Source organism: Anomaloglossus baeobatrachus, chromosome 5 (assembly GCF_048569485.1).
Source record: "Anomaloglossus baeobatrachus isolate aAnoBae1 chromosome 5, aAnoBae1.hap1, whole genome shotgun sequence".
Lineage (NCBI taxonomy): Eukaryota > Metazoa > Chordata > Amphibia > Anura > Aromobatidae > Anomaloglossus > Anomaloglossus baeobatrachus.
In genome coordinates, this window is record NC_134357.1 from 330,815,638 (window position 1) to 330,837,579 (window position 21,942).

The following is a 21,942-nucleotide window of genomic DNA, read 5'->3' on the forward strand; positions in this document are numbered from 1 at the left end:
CAGGTTCCCGTGGCAGAGGCGGACAAGGAGAAGACTGCATTCACGACACCAATGGGCCTCTGTGAGTTCAATTGTATGCCATTCGGGCTCTGCAACGCCCCAGGGACATTCCAAAGGTTGATGGAGTGCTGCTTGGGCCACCACAACTTTGAAACCGTGCTGTTGTACCTGGATGACGTCATAGTCTACTCCAAGACTTATGAGGACCACCTGAAGCACTTAGCAGAAGTGTTTGAGTCCTTGTCGAAATATGGCCTGAAGATCAAGCCGTCCAAATGTCACCTCTTGAAGCCAAAGGTACAGTACCTGGGTCATGTGGTCAGCGCAGAAGGTGTGGCACCTGATCCGGAGAAAGTCACTGTAATCAAGGACTGGCCAAGACCCACCACAGTGAAGGAGGTGCGGCAGTTCCTTGGACTGGTGGGCTACTACCGAAGGTTCATTGATGGTTTCACCAAGATAGCAGCGCCCCTTCAAGATCTCCTGGTGGGCCAGCCAAAGCAGGCTAAGAAGCAGAGCCCTCCATTTGAATGGAGCAGCCAACTGGAAACATCCTTTGTCCGGCTGAAAGGGGCTCTCACGGGAGAAGAAATTCTGGCCTACCCTGACTACAGCCAACCGTTTGTACTGTATACAGACGCCAGCAACGTGGGACTGGGAGCAGTTCTGTCCCAGGTACAGGGAGGCAGAGAGAGGGTGATAGCGTACGCCAGTAGGAAGCTTCGGCCCACAGAAAGGAATCCAGAAAACTACAGTTCCTTCAAGCTGGAGTTCCTCGCTATTGTTTGGGCAGTGACTGAACGCTTCAAGCACTATCTGGCATCGGCCAAGTTCACCATCTTCACGGACAACAATCCGTTGACACACCTGGCAACAGCCAAGTTAGGTGCGATGGAACAGCGATGGATGGCCCGGCTGTCTAACTTTGACTTTACCATCAAGTATCGGGCTGGCAAGAAGAATAACAATGCTGATGCGCTGTCCAGAATGCCTCACTTACCCGAGTCTGGAGAAGACCTGGATGAACTCGAAGAGATAGAGTTACCGGCTTTCCATCACCAAGGTGTTTCCCAGTGTGAGCATGCTGTGGGAGTGAAGCTCTCAAGCCCGCACGAGGTCTCGGTCAACCCATTACTCCACCATAATTGGGAAGAAACACAGAATGGTGACCCGGCCGTGCGATTGGTCAAAGAGAAGCTAGCGCAAGCTGAGACCCATCTTGGCCCAGACGCTCCAGAGGAAGCCCAGCAGCTGTGGAAGGAGAGGGGACGACTGTTCACCTACCAAGGCAAGCTCTGCAAGAGATATGTCAACTGGCGAACAAATGAACTTGTCTGGCAGATAGTGGTTCCGCAGAGGGATGCTCCAATGGTCCTAGCAGCGTATCATGATAACGCAGGACACTTCGGGTGGAAGAAGTTGGAGGCCCTACTCCGTGATCGGTTCTATTGGGTGCACATGAGAAAGATGATCGAGAAGTGGTGCCGAGACTGTGGCCCGTGTAACCTGAGGCGGAAGGATGATGCCAGCCAAAGGTCTCCCCTACAGCCAATTGTCACGAAGCAGCCCCTGGAGTTGGTGGCCCTGGACCACGTGAAGCTAACACCAAGCCGGTCAGGCTATGTGTACGCCCTCACCATTGTGGACCATTACTCTCGTTTCCTGGTAGTAGTGCCTGTGAAGGACCAGACAGCCAGGACAGCAGCTAGAGCGTTCCAGGCATCCTTTTGTCGACCTCACGGCTATCCGGAAAGGGTACTGACTGATCAGGGTCCTGCATTCGAGGCTGAAGTGTTCCAAGAGTTCTGTAACATGTACGGTTGTAAGAAAATCCGAACCACACCGTACCACCCCCAAACCAATGGACTGTGCGAGAAAATGAACCATGTGGTTATTGATATGCTGAAGACCCTACCGCTGGAGGAAAGGAATCAATGGCCAGAAAAGTTGCCAGATCTGGTAGACCTGTACAACCATATCCCAGTGAATTCGACCAACTGCAGCCCCGCTTACCTGATGCGAGCCAGGCCTGGCAAGTTGCCTGTAGACTTTGAGATGGGGACTGTGTCGCCTGAGGCGGTTCAAGAAATAGAGGATTGGGATACAGAACGGCAGCAGCGGTACCGTAAGGTCCAGGAGTGCGTAGAGAGGAGCCTGTCTCAAGCAAGAACGAGACAAGAGCAGCATTACAATCAAACAGCCCCAGCAACTCCCTTAGCACCTGGAGAACAAGTCCTCAAGAAGAAGCGGAGGACGCATAAATTGGATGATCAGTGGGAAAACGAGCCCTACACCATTATCCCCTCCAACTTTGACAATAGTAAGGTATGCCTCATAAGCAAGGATGAAGGCAAGACCTATCAAGCAATTTCCCGAGACCGCCTGAAAGCGTGCCCTGAACGGTGCAGAATCCAAAGAGAAATGGAAGGAGTACAAGGAAGTCCCCAAAGTCAAGAGAAAGAAGGGGAGATGATTCAAACCATCCTTGGAAAGTTCCCCAAAACTTGGACCCGAATAAACAATGCTATAGTGGTACCAGTTTTGACGTTTCCGCAGTTGGTCAAGCCAGAAACAGAAAAGGTTCCGGATCCACCTAAAGAACCGTCCGCGCCAGCACGAGATGACACGCCAGCAGTGGAACAGGAGGATCAACCCCCTGTCAGTGGTGAACCTGTCATACCCTTGGTGACTCTTAGCCCACAAAGGCAACCATCACGCTTACCTATTGGGGTTAGGCCCACCTGTAGTGCTGAGATAGAAGACGCACCACGTAGTCAGGGGCAAACACCAGAGCTACGTAGGTCCCAGCGCAGCACTCGGGGACAACCCCCTCCAAGGTATAGAGAGTCAACTGTATAAGGGAAGAAGAAGGAGTATTTATTAGAATGTACATAGTTATGCAAAATGCCTGTAAGGTTGTGTACAAAATGTTTTTCTTTTCTTTGATTGCGAAAATGGACAATTGGGCCACTGGACTATGGGTGGCCAACACCTAAATTGTTCATAGTTAGCACCAGTGTGCTCGACACCCCTGAAGAAAAACCCGTCCGGCGTGCATAGAGTGGGGTCATCAATGCTCTGACGCACGCCCAGAGCCTACGTTGGGGGTTTGATCGCGGCGGGTCCCCCATGGAGCAGTGTAATGGACACCCGGCAGGGAGCCACACTGGACTCTTATAGTAATGTTTAAGTTTGTAACGTTAAAGTATTTGCGCCTCCCGTAATGGGATGAAATGTTCTAACATGTCATGTTTGTTTCTACAGTCCGGGAGTACTGAATTTAACTAAGGGGGAGTGTGGCGCCCCAGGACCTGGTCGCCACAACAGCATTGCCCTCCCAAAGGGTTAATGCTGAGCCTGGAGGTAATTGGGAGATCTATTGGCCAGTAAGTTAACACTCAACACAATTCTCCCTCCGGCCAGCAGAGGGAGCTCTGAACCTGGAACTTCAGGGAGGATTCCTCAAGTCTGGCTGAAGGGAGGAAGTAGTGGTTAGTCTGGAGACAGGAGTGAAAGAGTGCAGACGCAGGGTAGTGCTGCCTTGTGAAACTGGGGCCTAGAGCTTGGATAGCTTGGCCCAGTGAAGCAAGGGGAGCAGAGAGGCACAGCAGAGACTCGGACATCGGAGTCTGTAGTTGCCAGGGCATAAAATCCATCCCTGGTAGCTGAATCCGGAGGGCAGGAGAGCTGCAAGCCCCCTGGCCCAGAAGCAATCTGAAAATACAGCTGCATCCCAAGGGCCTGGTGTGGGCTCCAGCAGAGAAGCACCAGAGAGGGCCTGCGCAGTCTACCACACAGAAAAGGGGACGAACAACAAGTCCCAGCAGCAAGAGGGCAATTGCAAACAAACCTAAAGTGCAGTGTCCTAAAACAGCAGAGAAAGATTAAGGAGTAGGCCTCATACTCAACTGGCCAAAGATCACCCCAGGCACTTCCAGGCCGGCCGGATCATCTTTACCATCTGTGACGGTCTCCCTGGACTAAGTTTCTGCCGAGTAAAAGAGGAGAAGGTAAAGAGACTACTGTTTGTGCCTGTTTCTTTCATTGCTTGTCGGCCCTGCACCGTGTTAGTCACACAGCACCATAGACTTCCACAAGCACCAACTGTGCCCCGGGCATTGCTCCACCTGTGGGGAGCAGTACCACCATTGCTGCTATAACATCATCCCGGTGGCCTCACACAGCAGCGGCGGCTTAATAGCCGCAGACCACAGGTGGCGTCACGAATACAAACTTAAAGTCATCCGCCACATATTCAACTGACACCCACCAGGGCCACGGAGCCGGGCCCAGCCACCACTGACTACCACCGGACTAGTCCGGCCCGGCACCGGGTGTCCCATAGCCCTGGGGTGGGCGAGTCATACCCCTAGTGGCCGGGTGGGACGGCTGTCACCACAGTGGGGAGGAGGAGCCGGCAGAGACAAGGGGAGGAGAGAGCAAGGGTGTGAGGAAAAGATTAGATCAAGGAAGCAGTCGTCTCGGGGACAGGAGCGGAGCAGCAGAGCCGGGGCAGAGTGTGGGAGCTGGAAATCAGGGAAGCCGGTGAGAAAAGGAGCGGGCGGAACCTCATAGTGTGAAGCAGTCCGGTGTGGGTCCGGGCTGTGGGTAGCCAGAAGTGGGAGCCGGGCGAAGTGGAGTAGTCAGGCACATCCCCACTGGAGGGGACGCAAGGACAGGCTTCCCCCAGCTAAGAAAGCGTATCATCACCTTTATTGCTTTGTTTGGGACTTTGTGAAGAATAAAAGAATGTTTGTTCATTGCATCGAACCCTGCCTGAAGAGTGTTTGTGCGCCGGATAACATCTGCATCACCACCACACTCTGCCCCACCAAGTCATCTCCTGTCCCCATAGTGACGGTGGAACCAGGGGTAAGCCTGATTGCAAGGGCCACGACTACAAGGCCAGAGGCACCCCTGGCACCCCGCTACAACACCACCTTTAGACAGTTGAGCCATCCGATTGGAGGCTGGAGTTTTCTGGGTTTCCTCCATGTGTCTCCTGTTCAGAGTGATTACCTTGCTGTTAAGCTGGCTCCTGGCTTCCAAATTACTGCCAGTTGTAGCTTATGCTCTGTTGTGTTTGCGTGCCTTTGGTTCCTGTTCTCAGAATTTGATCTATTTTTACCCGACCTTGGAACTTTATTCTTCCTATCTGTGTGTCTTGCCCCTTTGTCTTGATCCTCTACCTTTCTGGAATTCTGACCTCAAACTGTGGACTGACTATGCCTTTTTCTCTTACCTCATTGCTTATTACGAGCCCTCTTGATATTTGACCCCAGACCTCTAGACTTCCCAGCCTCACGGCTAGCCCATGAGTAGTTATTAGTGTCACAGTTCATTTGGGGGTGTGCCATTACCTCTCCCCCTTTGGGCTGTACATCTTGTCTATTTAACTTTCCATAGGCAGGTGTAGAATGGTGAAGCCCAGGTCTTTCTCTGTCCTCATATATCTTGAGACCAAACGGTACATAGCAAGGTGAGATACTAGAAATAGGGCCCATCCTGATTGCGTACACCTTGTCAGAGTGGGATGGCTATTACACTTTTCTATTTACAAAAAAAAGGTCAACCAAGTTCCCTATGTTTTTTTACATGTACTATTATGATTTATTTATCGTAAAGCATATATTTGTTTTTAATGTAGTTTTTATTAACATAATAATAATACTTTGTAGTGTGAAATCCTGATGACAGATTCCCTTTACAACCAGCAAAGATTAGTCTCACTGATTCCCTTTACATAGCAGGTTTTTGGTATGTAATCTGAAGACAGCAGGAGATGGAGCCTGACACAGAGTTCAATTATGTGTGATTTATAACCCTGCGTGCTTAATTACAGTGAAGGATTATTATTTCCAGACTACTTCAGTCTGACCACACCCTTCCCCCTCTGATTAGCGCCTTTTTTTCTATAGACTTTGTACATAGAGAGCCAGCTTTGGGCAGGTAAACTTTCTTTTCTCAGCTACATTGCTAAATCTAAAAACTCTTCTTATATCACAATGGCTGTACCCAGTAATCTAAGTGATACATCGTTGGAATCAGGATCTCTTTGCCTATTTCATGCTGCTCTCAAATGATGTAACAAAAACCTGCTGACTGATTCCCTTTAAATATTCTTTATTCCTTTGCACCTGTTGGATTGTTATGTAAGACAGCTGCATCGAGGGAGAAGATAATCTTAAAATTAAGTATTCCATTTGTGTATTAGTGACAGTAATCAATTTTTAGTAGAAATAGTTTTGCAGACTTCATTTTAGGCTCCCTTCACACGCACATGTCTCCGGTATGTGCTAGGTCTGTGCCCGCATGTACCGGAGACACGGACACATGTAAACCCATTAAAATCAATGAATTTATGTGCATGCACGTGTGCAGCCATTGGCCCGTGCCTCCGTGTGGAGCAGACGTGAGCCCGTGTGCTCCACACGGATGCATGTCCGTTTTTCTCCGGCATCACGGGTGTCACATGGCCCGCACCCGTACCACACGGATGTAGTGTGCATGCGGCCCCGTGTGACACGCGCCGTAGAAACACACGTGTCAGAGAAAAAAATGACAAAACTTTACTCACCTTCTCCAGCCCTGCTGTCTCTGGCGCTGCTGTCACTTGCTGCCGACCGCCGCTCATTATGCTCATTTAATATTCACTTCACTGCGGCGGAAGCGGCAGCAGCGGGGAGTCGGCAGGACCAGAGACCGAAGATCAGCACCACGGACAGCGACGCCAGGGACAGGTGAGTAGGAAGTTCTCGTTCTCCGTGTGTTATCACGGATAACACACGGAGAACACATGTAGGCCATAAACACGGCACACGGAGAAGAAAACGCACCTTTGACACGTCCGTGAAACACATGCGTGATTTTCATGGACGTGTGAAGGGAGCCTTATATTGTGTGTTATGCTGATATAAGCATAATTAATTGGTATATTAGCTGTATCTGCAAAATGTGGGTAAAGCATCAGTATACATTTCCAATCTTCAACAATGATTTATTTTTAAATTACGTTAATTTGTCGAAGTTTTTCTTTTTAAAGTATCATATAGTGGATTACTTACTTTGTAAATCTGCTTTAGGCTTTATTCAATCGTCAAATTTTCCATTTACAAAAAAAGAACCAATTTTTTTAAATCCAATTTTGATGAGTGTTTGATCAGAGTATGGTGCGAGTGTCCTCAGCTTTTCTCATACGTGCGGAAAAAAGAGTTTCTTCACCTTCCCCTATGTGAAAATCGAATCGTACTCAGATGTCAACCGATGTTTTTTGTGACTTCCCATAATTTTCATGCATGTTGCACAAACATTTTTTGGCGGTTTTTTTATGTACATATATATTTTTTTCAAATTGTTTTTCCTATGCAAAAGTCTATTGGAAAGAGAGGGCTGCATTTTGACTATTCTGACTCACGGATATGTGGGACGTGATAGTGTTGCGGGCGGGGGCCGCTGACACTTCTCTTGGGGGCCTGCTCGGATACGGGTTCACTGCTGCGGCTCGAGTGGTGACCGGACCCGGGCTTGCATGGCCGCCCGTCCTCCCAACCGTTGCAAAGAGGATATTTACAGGGTTGGTGTTGTGTCTGTGACGCCACCCGTGGATTGCGGTGAGGAATGGGGACACCGCCGCTGCCTGGTGATGGGGCGCCCGGGGCTGATGGAGCAGGGCATCAAGATGGGATCCCCTCCACGGGTAGGGGAGGTGTAGTCCTGGGGCCCAGGATATTATGAGAGGTTGCAGGGAGTAGGAAACTCACAGTTCAGTTGTCGTGGTGCTGGATGAGCTGATGATGATTTGGACGGTCAGTAACCACACACAGTATGTATTGTAAACCAAATTGCCAATGGCCGGTCACCTTTGGTGGGTGTCTTCGGGTCCCACACCCACATATACAGCCAGGGGCCCTTTCGTCCACACTCCCTGTCTGTCTCTTTCTTGTCTGGACTAGTCCGCTTGAACGGCCTCCAGACCGGATCCCCTCACTCGGCAACAGCGGGCTACAACCCTGCCCCGGTCGGCCTCAGGTTCCCTGCGACCGGATCTCCGTGCCTGTGGCCCTCACTGCCACCTAGTCCGGTAGTCCAGGGCTCCAACCCCGACTACCAACCTCTCCAGGGAGCTCCAACTCCCTCCTGTCAGCTCTTCACTGACTACAGCTCAAACTGTGACTAAACTCTGCTCAGTGTCACTTACTCAGCTCTTCTCGATCCCTCCCATTTTCCTGGGGAGGTGGTGAGTAGGGCCTGAATGGCTGGTGTATATCTGTGTGGGGACTGTGTTGGTGCCAAGGAGGAGAATGGCCTGCACTTTGGTGGATTTGTGCAGGCTCTGTGACAACCTGGTTTTGCCAGGGCGTCACAATAGTGCCTAAACAGCGCTTCTTCCAGGGCCCTTCGTATTGACCTGTACTCACGTTCATATTGGTTCCTCAGATAGTTTAACTCAGCTACAATCTCATTGTGAGAAGACTCCAGGAAAGATGAATGTTTTTTATCCGAAAATCTTGTATTGATGACAATGCGGCAGGTACAAAGAGTAATTCTTCTCCGGAGAGCATACAACATGTATAAAAGATGGCTGGAACTAAAACAACAAGGGCAGGGAAACTGACAGCACAGAGCTACAGGGAGGAGGAAGGGACAAACAGAAAAGACAATGCACAGTAATGCAAAATAGTGAACAATTCCCAAGTCATGGGACATAACATTGACAAAAGGAAAGACTTGATAGTATACTTAGTAGCAGTGTTTTTTTTTCTAAATAAATCTTTATTAGGCAAGAGTATAAAGCACATGATCCACCACTAATAAAAGGTAATGGTCACAGCTCACTTTCTCCCTCTCCCTGCACAGTGACTTTCTGCAATGAATCTTTGTTAAATATATATATTCAGTCATCTTGTTCAAACATGTATTTGAATAAAATACACTTAAAATATGGAAAAAAAATAAAAGAAGAAAAGAAAACGTTTTGGTAAAGATTTATTTTTTCATTTACCAGTAAAATGACACAAAAATCAACATCAGGATTAAAAAAAAAACAAAACAAAAACATGCATGATCAATTATAAGACATACATATAATTTGTATATTCCTCAGGAGGATCATTTGGAATCTAAGACACCATTCTGATGGGTTTCATACTGTATTAACGCTGTAGTGCCATCTTGTAAATTTATGGCACATCTACTGAAATGCTATAAATATATTGCAAATTCGATTCCCACTAATGGGATCTATCTTGAGAATGGGGCTGTGACTCCCGCTGCTATCAGTGGACAGATGGTCAGACCGGCATGTTATCAGTCAGGTTATTAATGCTTAGCTAAAGAATGTTTTGCCATGCTAAATGCACTTGTGCATGCAAATCATTAACATCTGTAAGGCTATGTTCACACGTGGCATCTATCTTTTACCACAAAGAGGCAGCATTTTTGTCCCAAAAATGCACCAAAAACGCACCATGGCAAATCGTATCAAAAAACGCAATGCGTTTTTGACGCTTTTTTACCTCATTTTTACCATGTTTTGCCCAATGCGTTTTTTAAGTCAAATCTATTGACTGGAAGGGCTCAAAAACACTGGCAAAAACGTAAAAAGAATTGACATGCTGCATCTTCAAAAACGCAGCCAAGATGCAGCCAACAAAAGAAGCACTGTGTAGACAGCAAAATCAAAATCTCATAGACTTTGCTGGAGAAGGAAATGCATGCATCTAGGTGCATCTTTGTGATCTCAAAAAGGCACCAAAAAACGCAGCAAAAGATGCCCTGTGTGAACTTAGCCAAACTGGCAGCTCCTTTTGCAATTCCCCCACTAGTGACATCATTTTTGTACACGGGGACAGCATTTTTGTACACGGGGACCAGACGGGACACATACAGGGATATCGAGCCTGCTGCATGTGGTGACCTCATATGGGTACTGGGAGCCCAGAGAATTTTGTGCATATGTGCAGGTTAATTTTCCAGGAAGGATATATGGATTATTAGATTTCCTGAGCCATATCAACATTGCTCTTCATCGGTTTGAGGATATGCTCTGAGGTCGCTAAAAAACTAAATTATTGTTGTTGGTGTTATCCAATAAATTACTCCCCATGTTCCGAAGCCTGTACAATCAAGATATTTGGTGTAACGTATCCGAGTTACGCAAAATAAGAGATCATTGAAGTCTTGATTGCTGTATTCCATATATAGCTGATGCCCACAAGCCCTCAATAATTGTATCTATGTAGAGGCCTTATTACAGTGGTATCAAACAATGGGTCTTTTTGCCTGATAATAAAAAAAAAAACCCTGATGATCCCCTACTGCTACAAGTTCAGGAAGGGGTGAAACACGTTGGGATTTAATAATAGGGTGACGTTTGAGATATGACGTCCCCTTTTTATGACCTATTGAAATTTATTACAGTAAGAGATAAGAAAAGATCAGTCCAATACTATATGGAATTGAAGACAAGGAGTTGAATCATTTTTCATAAATACTCTTACTAGAGTTCGGGGCCTACTAGGGCAAGTCATCGTGGAGCGGGGGTTGTCCAAAAAAGTAGGACACCCTCCGTTGGAAAGAATGGTAAGACTAGAGTATTGATTAGTGAGAGATTGTTCTATTTCTCTATTCTATACAATTTTATGCTCTTGAATCAGGATTCATGGTCACTTGCACTTAAACACTTTGAAATTACACTCCTGAAATATGTTGTTTAATTGATATTTAATAAAAAAATTGTATTTTTTAAGAGGTTTATTGTTGTAGTAGGTTTGTTTTTGGATACTGACCTCTTGTGTATTTCTAATTGGTTGATCAACCCCACTAGTGACATACCAGATGTTCTCAAGTCCAGAGACGCTGAGGGTCATGGTAGCATATTTTGGCCATGAAAGCAAGAAACATGTGGTCCAGCATTGTCATGTTGAAAAATAGCTCCGAAGACTTTGAAGAAAAGACTGTACCACTAATTCCACAACCAAATCAATGTAATGCAGAGCTTTGTCCATGGAATGAGGAGTCCAGCTTCCATACACTATGCCACCACATACCATAATCCTAGGATTAGAACTAGTGTGGCATTCCCTTGTGAAGGCTTCTTCATGGTGTTGCTCACCTGGATTCCAGGCCTATCTCTGGCTATCATTACGTCAAAGTCAAAAGGGGGAATCATCACTGAAAAGCATGGACCTCTACTCCAGCCTCCATTGCTGTCTTTATCTGTACTATGATAGCCTATGGGAGGGTTAGTCTTGGATCATCTGTAGCTGGATGTCTGGCTCATAGCCAAATGTCTTGCAAACATCTTCTGATGGTTTGTGTAGAAACTGACGTCTTGGCCTTGGTTTGTCAAACCCAATTTTCTTGAGGTAAAAAATGGACCAATCTTAGAACTAGTGGTACGAACATTTTGCCAAATTGTCACTGGGGCGATTTTTCAATACAACAGCACCAGTCCGCATATACTACTGTGAGCAGTCTGCGTGGCCTAAATGTGCTACAATGGCCTTTAGGGTCTCCGGACTTGTCTCCCATCAAGGAAAACCTGGGACGTCAATGCTTGGCAATTTCAAAGGAAACTGCCAGCTCCTCATCTTGATTATTTTCAGGCCCCAGTGTATTCAGGGTGATAGAACAATCTTCAGACAACCATTAATGTCTTAATTGATAACAGGCAAAAGTGTGTGTGTGTGTGTGTGTGTGTGTGTGTTCGTGTGTGTGCGTGTGTGTGTGTGTGTGTTTCTTCCTGTCACACAATAATAAATAAACTGAGATATTTTTATTTTACATTTTTGCATTATTTGCATATCATTAGCTTGTCTTTCAATCCTGTGGTTTCCATAATTCCATGACTTTTCCTACTTGGTGTTACAATTTCATTGTTGAGGATTGTAGATTATTATCAAAGCATGTCTTCGATGTGGTCATTACATAAACAACGCTAAAGAAAAAAATCACTACATTGGCAACTCCATGTGGTGAGGTTTGAGCCCAGCTAGGTTTTTTCCAGACCATTTGGAGACTGCACAAATCTCTTCTTCAGTACATGAACATGGGCACGGCTTTTAAAGGCTAAACGGCTGCTCATATTTTTCCTATATTTTCAATACAATATTGAATATTTGAGTTGATATTACTTAGATATATTTACAGTAATTTGATAACAGACTTAGACATTATGTATAATGCTCTCTAAATGATTCCGAGTTATAGAATCCGATATCTGCAGTCTGAATTACTTTCTATCACGTGAAGGGTTAAAATTTATTAACCCAGGTGCTGTTTTCAGCTTTTCCATAATGAACATTTGCCCCCAATAGCAGGAAATCCTAAAAAAAAAAAGAGGAAAATTATTACAAATCCCACACAAGTCAGCTCTGCATCTTGACTATGCTTTATAGTGTTAAGGCCGCTTTACACACTGCGATATCGGTACCGATATCGCTAGTGTGGGTACCCACCCCCATCTGTTGTGCGACACGGGCAAATCGCTGCCCATGCCGCACAACATCACCCAGACCCGTCACACATACTTACCTGCCCGGCGACGTCGCTGTGACCGGCGAACCGCCTCCTTTCTAAGGGGGCGGTTCGTGCGGCGTCACAGCGACGTCACTGAGCGGCCGCCCAATAGAAGCGGAGGGGCGGAGATGAGCGGGACGTAACATCCCGCCCACCTCCTTGCTTCCTCATCGCAGCCGGGAGGCAGGTAAGGAGAGCTTCCTCGTTCCTGCGGTGTCACACATAGCGATGTGTGCTGCCTCAGCAACGAGGAACAACATCGTTACTGCTGCAGTAACGATAATTGAGAATGGACCCCCATGTCACCGATGAGCGATTTTGCACGTTTTTGCGACGATGCAAAATCGCTCATCGGTGTCACACGCAACAACATCGCTAATGCGGCCGGATGTGCGTCACAAATTCCGTGATCCCAACGACTCCGCATTAGCGATATTGTAGCGTGTAAAGCCCCCTTTAGGCTGGAGTCACGCTTGTGAGAGACTCGTGCAAGTCTTGCATCACATCACCCGACATGGCCTGATGCTCTCCGGACAGGAGCATCTCAGCTGCAAAGAAATACATGCAGCTGACCCGCTCCTGTCAGGAGGGTGTGGGGCCATGCAGGGTGATGCGATATGAGACTCGCGCGAGTCTCTCGCAAGTGTAACTCCAGCCTTACTCTGCAATCAGCACAAGTTCTCTAGCCCGCCAAAAGGTCGTTACATGGGGGACTGACAGCTATTAAAGCACTGCTAAATGGTGAAATACTACACGCATGACATTCTATAGCCAAAACAGAACTTACATTAAAACTAGAGTCGTAACATGAAACTGAAAGACCACAATGCAAAATCGATAACACTACTCCTACATCATACATAATATAGGGAAGAGGCAGGGGTTTAATTATAGTGGGTACTGGAGAGGCAGCCACACCCAAACCTTACGGCCTATGGGAGCCCAGAAGGTCCCTTTGGCTAATATGAGAAGACTAATATTTAAGACCAATGACCGGATCAACTCTTGCTGAGCATGGGTGCAAACTACTGCCCCTTCTGTAGCTTTGTCCCAGATTATGAATTCTACTCTTCCACATTCAAAACCCATTTGAGAATAATTTTATTATTTGTCTAAATCTAGAAGTTGTACACGAGACTCCTTATATTAGCAGTAACTAAACCCTTTATGTATTTTCTTCCATGTACTCTACTTAAAGGGAATCTATCACCAGGTTTTTTTTGTACCTCATCTGAGAACCCATAATGTAAGGGCATAGACCCTGATTCCAGCGGTGTCATTTACTGAGCTGCTTGCTGTCATTTTGATAAAATCCCTGTTTTATCTGCTGCAGATTTAGCAGTTATGTGAATGCTGAGCTCTGTATAACCTCGCCCCTACCACTGATTGGTAGGTTTCTGCCCATGTAAAAAGAAAGCTGCCAATCAGTGGTGGGGGCATGATTATACAGAACTTATGAATATGAAGAACAGGACTGCCGCGGAAACACCATCACATGTCTCAACGCTGGCAGGAAACTAGCCAGGTCTTTCACCGGGAAGGAACAACCACGGGAAGGGCAGTCTCCAGTCAAGGAAACCGCCTATGCCAAAACATGGTATCCATCCACAGACAGCTGTTTCGGGGTATTTGCCCCTCATCAGTGTAGAGTAGGAAACTGGCTAGTGGGAGCAATGCCTAGTAAAAGACTACATAAGCAAGGATGATTGACCTTAGGGAGATCAACATCCAGCACCACGGAGACATCATCACATGTTTCTCAACGCAGTGATTCTAGACATTCAACATGTTGTAGAGAAAGAGACTCTTATGCGGGCATCACACGAGACGATCTATCGTGCGATAAATAGTCGGGGTCACAGTTTTCGTGACGCACATCCGGCATCGTTCACGACGTCGTCCCATGTGACACCTTCGAGCGACTCAGAACGTTCGCAAATCGTGTATCGACACGTCATTCATTTTTAAAAAGTCATTTATTTTTCTTTGCGCCAGTTGTTCATCGTACCCAGGGAAGCACACATCGCTCCGTGTGACACCCCGGGAACAATGAACACAGCTTACCTGCATCCCGCGGCTCCCGCCGGCTATGCGGAAGGAAGGAGGTGGGCGGGATGTTTACGTCCCGCTCATCTCCGCCCCTCCGCTTCTATTGACCGGCCGCTGTGTGACGGCGGTTTTGTGTGCCATGGGCAGCGATTTGCCCGTGACGCACAAAAGACGTGGGCGGGTACGATCGCTCGTGTGATCGCACGATAGATCGTACCATGTGACGCCCACATTATTCCAGCGATGTGTCACTTACTGGGCTGCTTGGTATAGTTTTAGTCCTTCATATTCATACATAAGCAAGGATGATTGACCTTAGGGAGATCAACATCCAGCACCATGGAGACACCATCACATGTTTCTCAACGCAGTGATTCTAGAACAAGGCTCCCTGGGAAAATAAGCAATATCTGCGTTGAGAAACCCGTGATGGTGTTTCCGCGGCAGTCCTGTTTTGCATATTTTCCCAGGGGGCCTTGTTCTAGAATCACTGCGTTGAGAAACACGTGATGGTGTCTTCGTGGTGCTGGATGTTGATCTCCCTAAGGTCAATCATCCTTGCTTATGTAGTCTTTTACTAGGCATTGCTCCCACTAGCCAGTTTCCTACTCCACACTGATGAGGGGCAAATACCCCGAAACAGCTGTCTGTGGATGGATACCATGTTTTGGCATAGGCGGTTTCCTTGACTGGAGACTGCCCTTCCCATGGTTGTTCCTTCCCGGTTAAAGACCTGGCTAGTTTCCTGCCAGCGTTGAGACATGTGATGGTTTTTCCACGGCAGTCCTGTTTTGCATATTTTCCCAGGGGGCCTTGTTCTAGAATCACTGCGTTGAGAAACACGTGATGGTGTCTCCGTGGTGCTGGATGTTGATCTCCCTAAGGTGAATCATCCTTGCTTATGTAGTCTTTTACTAGGCATTGCTCCCACTAGCCAGTTTCCTACTCCACACTGATGAGGGACAAATACCCCAAAACAGCTGTCTGTGGATGGATACCATGTTTTGGCATAGGCGGTTTCCTTGACTGGAGACTGCCCTTCCCATGGTTGTTCCTTCCCGGTTAAAGACCTGGCTAATTTCCTACCAGCGTTGAGACATGTGATGGTGTTTCCGAGGCAGTCCTGTTTTGCATATTTTCCCAGGGGGCCTTGTTCTAGAATCACTGCGTTGAGAAACACGTGATGATGTATCCGTGGTGCTGGATGTTGATCTCCCTAAGGTCAATCATCTTTGCTTATGTAGTCTTTTACTAGGCATTGCTCCCACTAGCCAGTTTCCTACTCCACACTGATGAGGGACAAATACCCCGAAACAGCTGTCTGTGGATGGATACCATGTTTTGGCATAGGCGGTTTCCTTGACTGGAGAGTGCCCTTCCCGTGGTTGTTCCTTCCCGGTGAAAGACCTGGCTAATTTCCTACCAGCGTTGAGACATGTGATGGTGTTTCCGCGGCAGTCCTGTTTTGCATATTTTCCCAGGGGGCCTTGTTCTAGAATCACTGCGTTGAGAAACACGTGATGGTGTCTCCGTGGTGCTGGATGTTGATCTCCCTAAGGTCAATCATCCTTGCTTATGTATGAATATGAAGGACTAAAACTATACTAAGCAGCCCAGTAAGTGACACATCACTGGAATAATGTGGGCGTCACACGGTACGATCTATCGTGCGATCACACGAGCGATCGTACCCGCCCCCGTCTGTTGTGCGTCACGGGCAAATCGCTGCCCGTGGCGCACAACACCGCCGTCACACGTACTTACCTGCTGAGCGACGTCGCTGTGGGCGGCGAACATCCACTTCCTGAAGGGGGTGGGACGTTCGTCGTCACAGCGACGTCACACAGCGGCCGGTCAATAGAAGCGGAGGGGCGGAGATGAGCGGGACGTAAACATCCCGCCCACCTCCTTCCTTCCGCATAGCCGGCAGGTGCCGCGGGACGCAGGTAAGCTGTGTTCATCGTTCACGGGGTGTCACACGGAGCGATGTGTGCTGCCCAGGGTACGATGAACAACCGGCGCAAAGAAAAACGACTTTTTAAAAATGAATGACGTGTCGATACACGATTTGCGAACGTTCTGAGTCGCTTGTAGGTGTCACACGGAACGACGTCATGAATGATGCCGGATGTGCGTCACGAAAACCGTGACCCCGACGACATATCGCACGATAGATCATCTCGTGTGACGCCCGCATAAGAGTCTCTTTCTCTACAACATGTTGAGGTGTCAAAAACCCAATGACAGATTCCCTTTCATTATAACTTTGTTTTTTCTTTCCTTTACATAACTATAGGAGTCTCATTAATATTGGAGTATGAACATGACAGAAATGAGGACAAACCTGCTGCGGCTGTAGGACAACATCTGTTAGCTGCACTTTGTCTAGAAGTGGGAGTGGATAACCCTTGTTCAGAATCTCTGTATGATCAGAAAAGACATCATTTATCATCTTGTTATCTACATTCATACCTGGGCACCAATCAATCTTTCAGCATAAAATAAATTCACTGAACAGAAGTTTGGACTTTCCTAAAATAGGACTATTACTAACAATATTAAAATAGTTGCAAAAGACTTTAGGCCTAATTCAGCACAGCTTTAAAATTCTAATGCATTCTTTATATACAGGATGGTCCAAAAGTAGGTGGACAGTGTGTGTAATAGGGTTATCAAACATGGTGTAAAGTGAAACTGACTCAGTTGCCCTTAGCAACCAATCAGCACTTAGCAACCAATCAGACATTTCATTCTTCACAGACTTGGAAAATGAAAGATGGAATCTGATTGGTTGCTAAGGGCAACTGAATCAGTTTCACTTTACACCATGTTTGATAACCCCATTACACATACTGTCCACCTAGTTTTGGACCACCCTGTATACAATAGATGGTTCAATCTATCCAAAGAGTTTGGAAAATAGACATATATAGCCCAATTTATCAAAGCTTTCAAAAAAGAATTCTGGCATAAAAGCTTTGAAAAGTGGCAAAATTTAAACACAACTCGAGATCGGCCTAAATTTTGTGACTATTAGTCTTTTAACAGGAGTTTGTCGGAGCTCCATTAAGATGGGGAAGCTGGGGTGGTGCGGGGTCTGTTCGTTACAGTTCATAACGAGCTGTGGTGTTCCCTTCACCAGAAATCTCGTTCCAGTACCTGACTGGTGTAGGGCATGGATGTGCACGCCACTAATCATACTCGCCAGATTCATGAAGAGGCATTCATAAATCAGGAGTGTTTGACTCCAACATGCACCCTCATCAAGTCTTGATGAATCATGCCCTTTGTCTTTGGTCACGATTAGTGTTGAGCGAGTAGTTAATTATTCGTACTCGCTATGCTGTTAGAGAGTACTGTCCGCTACTCGCATATTTGTTACTAGTAGCAGGCGCAATGTAAGTCAATGGGAAATATTCGCTAAGTAGTGAGTAACCCAAAAGCCGTACTTTTCGTGTGAGTAGCGCATAGTACGGCTTTCGGGTTACTCGCTACTTAGTGAGTATTTCCCATTGACTTACATTGTGTCCGCTACTCGTAACGAATATGTGAGTAGCGGACAGTACTCAATAACAGCATAGCGAGTACAAATAGTTAACTACTCACTCAACACTAGTCACGTTTCTTCTTTGTCTTTGTGGTATTTGTTGATATCTTCTGCCCCAAATTCTTCAAAATTGCTTACGTTGTTCATTAATTTTGCACAAAATAAAATAATGATAAACATAAAAAACAGGTGAACACATAAAAGAGAATTTAAAAAATGGATATATGTTAAAAGAAAAATAAGGTAAAGAAAAAACAGGTTAAAGGTTAAGGAGGAGGACTAAAAGGCACCTAAAGAATACATTTTCAGACATTAACTACTTACGGTTAACCTGAGGCAATAAGACTTGGGATAAATAATAGTTCACGGCCACATTCAGTAATGTCACCTGCAATAAAGTGGAACAGATTGTTACCAAAAATGAACAGTTCTTCAATACAATGCTGGGTTTAATGGTTTTGATCGAGATACTGTATATGGCAAACTTATAAGATATAGACACTCCATCTTTGGATTTATTTACCTTGAAATTAATCAGTACTAGTCAAAAAAATGTTTATATTCAATTTACTAATAAAAGTTTTAAGATCTATCCAAAAACAGAATTTACATTGAAGTATATGCTCAACTTTGAACACCATTTTAATGTTTCTATGGATCTTGTACGTAATCGACATGAAAAGTAGGGAACATACTGATCATGGGTAATAGTCTGTATTATAGTCCAGGGCTACACTTTCAATTCTAATGGCTGTCAGTAAAAACTATTGACAAGCTGGTTGATGAAGATAGCCCTCCATCAGATGCCTTGTGTAAAGGTTGATCCTCACAAATACAAGCCACCTGAGTTTTTGTTGAGCTAGTAAGGAAATCTGGGGAGATTACAGTTCTGAATCCTGCAAAATCCTGAATCTAATTATTACAATATTCAAGATCATTTAGCGTCTACCCAACTTTTTATGTACCGTAGGTACATTTTGTTTGCAAACTGGAAAATGGTGCCGAAAGGTAACGACTATGTAAAATTGTCTGAAGGTGAATTTCAGAGCATTCAAAAATAATAAATTGGATATAAGAGCAATGGGTATTCTTTTATACATGATAATGTCTTATTATTGAGCTTAGAGAGGTAAAAAAAAAAGCCACAGAATGGCTGCAGGTCTCATGAGATGCCCCTGCCAGACGTTGATCCCAGTAGATGAATGGGGGACACAGTGCTGACAGTCCAGGAGGTATGTATCATTTTTCTTTTATTTCTTTCCCTTCCATGGTTCTATTAATAAAGAGTTGTCCAATAGTGAATAACTCCTTTAAACAGTGGTTATTTCCAGCTATTATAGGATAGATTATTAGAAATGGGCAGCACTAAGCCCATGGTTGGGGCTCAGCAGAGGCCATCTGAATACTGCAGTGCCCATATATGCACACCTTCACTCCAGTCATTCTCTACGAGACTGTCAGAAAAAGCTGAATATTGTACTCAGCCCCCTCTGGTATTCCTATAGAGTAGGCAAGGAGTGATGATGTACATGTCTGGTCATTATTCCATTCAGAGGGGCTCTGCCAAACCCATTCTTGGGATTGGTGGGCGTCCCAGCAGTTAGACCTGATCAACAAGTTATCTATATCAAATATATGTGATAACTCCTAAAGATTGGTCTCCTAAGAGTCTCTTATGACCGTTCAGCATTTTATATATGTGTGTACTGTATATACAGTATATCACAAAAATAAGTACATCTTTGGCATTTTTGTAAATATTTTATATCTTGGCCTCAAAGACGACCACTACCTTGTTAAAGAAATTGAGGGTAAAGGTGCTGGACAGGCCAAGCATGTCTCCAGACCTAAACTCTATTGCGCATCCATGGAACATCCTCAAATATAAGGTGGAGGACCGAAAGATCTCTAACATCAATCAGTTCCGGGATGTCGTCATGAAGGATGGAAAAGGATTCCAGCGGCTCCTGTGAAGCTCTAGTGACCTCCATGTCATGCCTTAATGACAGTTAAGGCAGAGCTTAAAAAGAATGGTAGCCACACAAAATATTGACACTTTAGGCACAATTTGGCCATTTTCACTTAGGGATCTAGACACTTTTGTTGCCAGGAGTTTAGACATTAATGGCTGGGTGTTGAGTTATTTAGAAGTCACACCAAATTTATACTGTTATACAAGCTGTACACTGACTACTTTACATTGTATCAAAGTTACATATCTTCAGTGTTGTTCTATGAAAAGAGGAAAGATAAAATATTTACAAAAATGTGAGGGGTGTACTCACTTTTGTGTCATACTCTGTATTTATAAATAATTGATGTGTATGTATACAATTCATACTAGAAGCTAAATACATGATGTGTACTTACAGAGAAGGGTCCAACATCAGAGTGTTTAAGATCCATTTGTATTCTAGAAACAAAACAAACCAAAATACATATGCATCAAGTTCATTGTTGACAATTAGTAAAAAAGTAAAGCTGAACAGGGCCGGTCCTAAAGTTTCTGTTTTTAATGTTTGCCAACTCCTGTCCTCAAGTACCACCAACAGGTTGTGAGTTTACGGCTACATTCACACGACCGTCCCGTTATTGTGGTCCGCAAAAAACTGTCCTGCTTTTTCACGGATACATCCGTGTGACATCCGTATCCATTCCGTTCACGGTCCATGTGTCATCCGTGTGCATTTCGGTTTTTTTTTTGCGGACCACAAAAAAACGGAAAGAGGGTTACATTATTATTATTATTATTATTATTATTACATACAGTCAAAAGCTAGCAAGATAGATAAATAGATAGATACTATATAAAGGGATAGATAGATAGATAGATAGATAGATAGATAGATAGATAGATAGATGATAGATAGATAGATAGATAGATAGAGGGATAGATAGAGGGATAGATAAATAGAGGGATAGATAGATAGATAGATAATGGATAGATAGATAGATAGATAGCTAGATAGAGGGATAGATAAATAGAGGGATAGATAGATAGATAGATAATGGATAGATAGATAGATAGCTAGATAGAGGGATAGATAGATAGATAGAGGGAGGGATAGATAGATAGATAGATAGATAGATAAATAGATAGATAGATAGATAGATAGATAGATAGATAGATAGAGGGATAGATAGAGGGATAGATAGATAGATAGATAGATAGATAGATAGATAGAGGGATAGATAGATAGATAGATAGACAGATAGAGGGATAGATAGATAGATAGATAGATAGATAGATAGATAGATAGATAGATAGATAGATATAGGGATAGATAGAGGGATAGATAGAGGGATAGATAGATAGATGGATAGATAGATAGATAGATAGATAGATAGATAGATAGAGGGATAGATAGATAGATAGATAGATAGAGGGAGGGATAGATAGATAGATACAGTTAGGTCCAGAAATATTTGGACAGTGACACAATTTTCGCGAGTTGGGCTCTGCATGCCACCACATTGGATTTGAAATGAAACCTCTACAACAGAATTCAAGTGCAGATTGTAACGTTTAATTTGAAGGTTTGAACAAAAATATCTGACAGAAATTGTAGGAATTGTCACATTTCTTTACAAACACTCCACATTTTAGGAGGTCAAAAGTAATTGGACAAATAAACCAAACCCAAGCAAAATATTTTTATTTTCAATATTTTGTTGCGAATCCTTTGGAGGCAATCACTGCCTTAAGTCTGGAACCCATGGACATCACCAAACGCTGGGTTTCCTCCTTCTTAATGCTTTGCCAGGCCTTTACAGCCGCAGCCTTCAGGTCTTGCTTGTTTGTGGGTCTTTCCGTCTTAAGTCTGGAT

The 21,942-nt window shown here is 45.0% G+C and overlaps 1 protein-coding gene across 1 annotated transcript in view; it reads right to left on the reverse strand.

The window, feature by feature from the left end:
- Window positions 1-8,968: 8,968 nt before the first annotated feature.
- LOC142311410 (bactericidal permeability-increasing protein-like) overlaps window positions 8,969-21,942 on the reverse strand; it is a 66,423-nt gene continuing 53,449 nt past the window's right edge. The window contains exons 12-15 of the mRNA XM_075349803.1: window positions 20,486-20,528; window positions 18,440-18,503; window positions 16,913-16,989; window positions 8,969-12,326 (exon numbers count right to left, since the gene is read on the reverse strand). Coding sequence (XP_075205918.1) covers window positions 12,255-12,326; window positions 16,913-16,989; window positions 18,440-18,503; window positions 20,486-20,528 — 256 coding nt within the window. The 3' untranslated portion in view covers window positions 8,969-12,254. The remainder of the gene's footprint in view (window positions 12,327-16,912; window positions 16,990-18,439; window positions 18,504-20,485; window positions 20,529-21,942) is intronic.